The following is a 6016-nucleotide window of genomic DNA, read 5'->3' on the forward strand; positions in this document are numbered from 1 at the left end:
CGCCGCCGGCGCGGTCGTAAAAGTCGAGGGAAACGGTCCGCCCGCATCCCGTCAGCCTGTTGGGCGGGGGCCGCTCCTTTGCGGCTTCTCTCTCGCCCGCGCCTCCCGGCGTGCACCGCGCTTCCGCTCGGCAGCTCCTTCCGGTCGCAGCCCGGCGTAGAGGACGGTCGCCAGGTCGTAGGGCCGCGGCGGGCAGCGGGGCTGGGAGCGGGGTACGGGGGCTGCTCTCTCCCCGCCGCTTACAGGGCGAGCCCTCCCCGTCTCCTCCACCCGCCCCGGGGGGCGGCGGGCGGCCAGGGCAGCCCGGGCCGGGGGGGGTGATGAGGGGGGAGAGCTGCGGCCTTCCCCTCCCCTTGAAGGGGCCTCAGCGCTGTGCCGTGTTGCAGCGGCGTCGTATCGGCGGTGTTACGTCGTGTCGGGCGGGTGGGAGGCGTCACCGCCGTGGGTGACACCGTGGGGGAAGCGCCTCCCTGCGCCAAGGTCAGCCGTGGGCTCCGCGCTCACCTCGCGTGGAGGTTCGTGGCTGGGATTAGGGGACCATGAGAAACCCGGATCCTGGAGCGGGGGCGCTGCTCCCGGCGAGCCTTGCATGGGCATCTGAGTCTGTGGGAGAAACCGTTAGGTGTCTGCCCTGCCCTGCCCTCGGAGATGGCAGTGTTGTTTGCTGCTGAGGTGTTTCCTTACTGGATGTGAGACGTGTTTGGACTCGGCTTGCTTGGGGCTCCCGGCTTGCACCTGACTTGGACTGACTTGAACAAGGGAATGCCTTTGAGCTCAAATGTAGGAGGCTGTGGGAGAAAGCAGGGAGAGAAAGGCTGATCCAGGTCGCTGTAATGGGGGAATGTCCTAGAAAAGCCCAGAGCGGTTTGGTGTGATGTGCTGCCCTTCGAAGAAGGGACCAGAAACCTCTAGACTGGTTTTTCTTTTTTACTGATTAGTGGAAAATAGTATTATTTCACCTTTGTGTGTTTGATGTCTTCACCTGACACTGACTTACCTGCTGCTGTTTTGTGCCGACAGGATGTTGGCTGCCAGGGCATTCAGCCTCATTGGGAAGAGAGCCATTTCCACCTCCATCTGCGTGAGAGCGCATGGACATGGTAGGTGGCAACTGCTTTGGTGTTTTAGTAAGGGTGATAAAAATACCCACTTTAACAGAAGAACACAAAAAGCTGCTGCTGGGGCTTGGGTAAGGAAAGAAATGGGATAGATGGGGGCTGGTGAGGCTGGTGCTTTGCCTGGTGACAGGAGATCTGAGCAGGGCTGTGCCAGCAGATGGCATTGCAGAGATGCAGGCAGGGCTGACTGCTGCTGGGGAGGCAGCAGGAGCCGAGGGCCAGGCAGAAACTAGAGTGGAAAAACAGGGCTTTTCAATATTTGGTAGGGGAGGCGATCAGTGTGACAGCTAGAAACGGAGATGACTGAGACATTAATGAAGTAGTTTTGGCTATTACCTTTTATGGCAATCCCCTTTCTGCTTTATTATGCTTTTAAAATAGCACCCATTTTAAATGCTTCATCTGCAAGCCTTTTCCCTCCTGTATTCCTTAACTGTCATCACCGTTTTGACTGAGCTGTTTTATTTTTTGTATTGTAACCAGTGAGACATGTTTGCGCAGGACTCAGAAGCTTGACTGGGTGTCTCTTCTGTTCCCATGTGCAGCTGGTGTTGTCAAAGCAGAGGATTTCAGTCTCCCAGCCTATGTCGACCGTCGTGACGTTCCCCTCCCTGAAGTGGCCTTTGTAAGGGATCTCTCTGCTCAGCAGAAGGCGCTGAAAGAGAAGGAAAAGGCATCTTGGACTGCTCTGTCCGTCGATGAGAAAGTTGAATGTAGGTACCCAGGGCTTTAAGTAACCTTACAGCTAGCAACAACGTGTTCTGATCTGTTGCGTGTTCATTATTGACACCTTTTACTAGAGAGATCACCACAGACAGTGCCTGCTAGGGCAGCTGTTAAACCCTGCTCTTTCCAATGGCTCTGCAAGCAGAGCCATGAGCCATGAAGGAGCTTTGTTAATTACGATGGAGCTTCCTGTGCAGAGATCAGTGGTTTGTGTTCCTGGGATCCTTGGTGGGGTTTCAAAAAGTTTGAAGTGGCTGCTGTGGTGTCTGTTATGTACCTGAAGTCAAGTTTGGTAATTTTTCCCTCTTCCAGAAATCAGATAATTATATTTATTTCTTGATTCCCTTCTGCTTTCAACAAGCCAGAAAATAATCTTTATTACAACAATATGCAGTTGTTAGTCTAGCTGAGTAAAATGAACCTTGTGTATTTGAATGTTAATGACTGCTGACCTTACCATTACCAAATTTCAGCTAATTAAAGTGCCAAGCAGGTGTTCTGACTTACAAATAAAACTGCATCATCTTTTCTAGCTGCTGTTATGGTATGTAAGTGAGAACCTGATATGTGAGCAGTGCTGTGTCCACCTGTGTCAAAGTGAGAAGGTTTAAAAATCTTCTGGGGACTGCTCAAACGTTCATAAGCATGAAGTTCAAAAGCTTGTGGACCTTAGTGGCAAAGCTGAGAGAAACCCTTTGAGATGCAGGTGTTCCTGTTGAAATTACTTGTGGTAGGAAGCTTTGTGGTCAATAACTGTACTGGGAATTGGAGGGAGGGAAGTAGAGCTCAGTATTCACCTTCTGTCAGGCCTCTAAGGCAACTTTTGCACAACTTCACAATAATCTATGAAATGGAGACTAACGCTGACCTGGTGGGGGGTGAAATACATGTGGGGATGGTGAAACACAGCTCATTTACTTTGGCACAAGTGCCTTGGTCTTGGCATGGGAGAGGCCACCTAATTCAGAAGCTCTTCTAACACCCTTTCCCCTTTGATCAGCTTTAGGCTTCGGTCATGTCCCTCTGGAGAGAGGTGTGTTGCCTGCAAGTCGCAGGAAAAGTCAAAGAAATTATTTGATGCTTTTTTGCAGTGTATCGTATCAAATTTAACGAGAGCTACGCAGAAATGAACAGAGGAACAAACGAGTGGAAGACCGTCCTCGGTGGAGTACTGTTCTTTCTTGGTGTAACTGGGCTCATCCTCCTTTGGCAGAAACATTTTAGTAAGTAAATGCCGTACAATGCTAACTCTCAAATGGAGAGCAAGATCATTGATACCTGATTGGAAAGGAGAGAATTCTCTGTAAACTGCTCTGTGGGGTCAGTGGTGTATCAAACAGCCATTCCAGTGGCCTTCTGGCAGTTGCTGTTTGTTCGTCTCTGAAAACTCAATTCTGGAGTTGTAACTTAACGGCAGTCAGCAGGTATATAATGTAAATATTCATGAAGCTGAGTCATAGAGAGGTGAAGGTGGTGGAGAGAGCTTTGGTGGGAGGAGAGGAAAAGGAGGGGGAAGAGTGGTGATACTACTGATCCCAGAGCCTCCCATCTCTGTGAAACCTGCTGTCGTAAAAGCTTGGTAGTAAACAGTTGGGTTTCTGCCATGTTTGGCTTCCTTCCCAGCAAACGATCCTACCTCGAGGGAGCCCTCCAGCTGCTGTAAGGCAGAGCGTGCAGCTAAATGAGCTGCTCTCCGTCGGGAGGCTTCGTCTACTTGTGGCAAAAGCAGGCAAAGGCTGTTGTTTTGGTACGAGCCTTTGCCGATAAACGAAAGGGCTAGCGGGAACCTGGTGTGAGCTGAATGCTTCAGAAATTGGGTGTAGGGAGCGTAGGTTGGAGCAGATGATGGCATGCACATGATCGGCGCTGGTGGCTTTGGGACGAAAAGCTTTTCATTGGTGAAACTTGCGCCTCAGTTCCCAAGTTGCTTGTTTTGTATCACGATGTAATTCCGCCTGCTTTTGAATTGCAGTGTATGGCCCTATTCCGCACACCTTTTCTGACGAGTGGCTGTCAGCGCAGACGAAGAGAATGTTGGACATGCGGGTCAATCCTGTGGAGGGCATCAGTTCCCAGTGGGATTTTGAGAAGAACGAATGGAAGAAATGAAGCAACTCAGTGGAACCTGCCCTGCTTGAATATGAAATGATTCCATCACCTGTATGTGACCTCGTTGCTTATGTACTGGAACAACCTCTCCACCTACATAGATGCTAATAAATGTCTGGTTAACTTGAAAGTTTCCTTTTGTTGGTCTTGGAATGCATTTGTTGTGATGGTAAACTGTATTGCAGGTTGAGGAGTAGGGCTTTCCTTAGATAGTCTTGTCCTGGTTGGTCCATAAGCCATTGGAGGGAGTGTTTCTGGGGCACAGCCAGGAGTCCCACGGTGTAGAGGTCTGAGCTACATGTAACATAAGCAGATCCCAGCTCCTGCAGAGGCTCAGTGGCCTGTAAGCACTCCAAAAATAGCATGTCGTGCTCCAAAAGGCAGCGGTGCGAGTCAAACTGAGCAGGTTGTGTGGTGGAAATCCACGCTGCTCCGTCTGTCTGCCCTTATAAAGAGAACATGTTCTCAACCGTGTGGGTGAGCTGCAGACCTCGCTCCAGCATCCTGTGCAGACTGGAGCGAGGAACAGAGAATTACTAGATCTAGTTCAGACCACAATAGGTTTAGCTGAAACCCCAAAGCTCATTTCATGCCTTGCCTCTTGGGTGAGGTGATGGTGTCCAGAGGAGATTACTGCAGCTGAGAGAGGGAAAGAAATGCTACGTTTAGTGGGAGCATCTCAGAGCTTTTATTAAATGCAGTGGTCTGAGCAAGTTCTGGTTCATGGCTTAATGTTTTCAGGGCTTGAGCTGAGAAAGCTGGTGCCTTTGCTTTGCCTGCAGCTGCTGAATTTCTCCCTTCGGCTAATCTGGTATGTGTCCCCTAGGCTTTCTGTAGGCAAACTTCTGTCTGAGGTTTAAAAATGCCCCTCTGAAGATGAAAGCAAGCTTCAACTTCCATTTGCTCTTTTTCCTGGTTACAGGACTGTCGTGGTTTTAAATCCATGCAAGTGTTTAGCAGTGATGGAAAGACTGGAGGCGGGGAGTGGGGTGGGTGCAGGGGTGCATCTTGGCCACTTGTGGCCTGCTGTGCTGGGGGCTGGCCAGCCTTTGCCTTCCAGCCAGAGAAACTGGGGGAAGGTTTTTAAGGTGGGAGTTAAGCGGTGTCCTGCTCTTCTGGCATCTGAAAGGTCCCTTGGGTAAAGTATTTGTCTCTGAGGTGCTGAGAGGGATCACAGAACAGTTCGGGTTGGAAGGGACCCTAAAGCCCCCCAGTTCCACTCCCCCCCACCAGGGGCAGGGAAACCTGCCATAGCCCAGGCTGCCCCCAGCCCCGTCCAGCCTGGCCTGGGACACTGCCAGGGATGGGGCACCCACAGCTGCTCCGGGCAGCCTGGGCCAGCGCCTCGCTGCCCTCACGGGGAAGAATTTCTTCCTCATCTCTAATCTAAATCCACCCTCTTCCAGCTCAAAGCCACCCCCCTTGTCCTGTCACCACAGGCCCTTGTACAAAGCCCCTCCCCAGGTTTCCTGACGGCCCCTGTAGGTGCTGGAAGCTGCTCTAAGGTCTCCCCGGAGCCTCCTCTTCCCCGGGCTGAACCAGCCCAGCTCTCCCAGCCCGTCTCCAGGGGAGCGGTGCTCCAGCCCTCGGATCATCTTCGTGGCCTCCCCTGGGCTCGCTCCAGCAGCTCCATGTCCTGATGTTGGGGACCCCAGAGCTCGATGCAGCACTGTGTGTGTGTGTGGGGGTGTCAGCAGAGCAGAATAGAGGGGGACAATCCCCTCCCTCGACCCGCTGGCCCCGCTGCTTGGGATGCAGCCCAGGGCACAGCTGGTTTTCTAGGCTGCAAACACACATTGCCAGGTCGTGTTGAGCTTCTCACCCCCCACCACCCCCCAGCCTTTCTCCTCAGGGCTGCTCTCAGTCCAAGGATGAGCAGAAGCCAGTCTCAATCTCAAGAACGTTACAAGGCTGACAGAATTGCAGGCTGGTGATGGCTGCATGGTCTTCCCTGTGCTCAGAGTTTGCTTTTCTCTGCCCTTCGCATAGGTCGTGCCTCTGGCAGGCTGATGGTGCTGATCTGGGAGGGGGCTGGTGAGCCGCTAGGTGTATCTGCTCTGAAA

General features: G+C 52.2%; 1 protein-coding gene across 2 annotated transcripts; it reads left to right on the forward strand.

Annotated features, from left to right (window-relative positions):
* Positions 1-113: 113 nt before the first annotated feature.
* COX4I1 (cytochrome c oxidase subunit 4I1) lies at positions 114-4083 on the forward strand. Of its 2 annotated transcripts, none has more exons than XM_080410785.1 (5): positions 114-174; positions 1021-1100; positions 1664-1831; positions 2936-3067; positions 3817-4083. In XM_080410785.1, the coding sequence occupies exons 2-5, from the start codon at positions 1022-1024 to the stop codon at positions 3951-3953; spliced, it is 516 nt and encodes a 171-aa protein (XP_080266911.1). In that variant the 5' UTR covers positions 114-174; position 1021; the 3' UTR covers positions 3954-4083. The 2 variants fall into 2 exon arrangements, with proteins under 2 accessions (XP_080266911.1, XP_080266912.1); XM_080410786.1 differs by lacking the exon at positions 114-174 and adding an exon at positions 491-515.
* The last annotated feature ends 1933 nt before the right edge of the window (positions 4084-6016 follow it).

The sequence above is a fragment of the Falco punctatus genome (assembly GCF_963210335.1).
Source record: "Falco punctatus genome assembly, chromosome: 14".
Lineage (NCBI taxonomy): Eukaryota > Metazoa > Chordata > Aves > Falconiformes > Falconidae > Falco > Falco punctatus.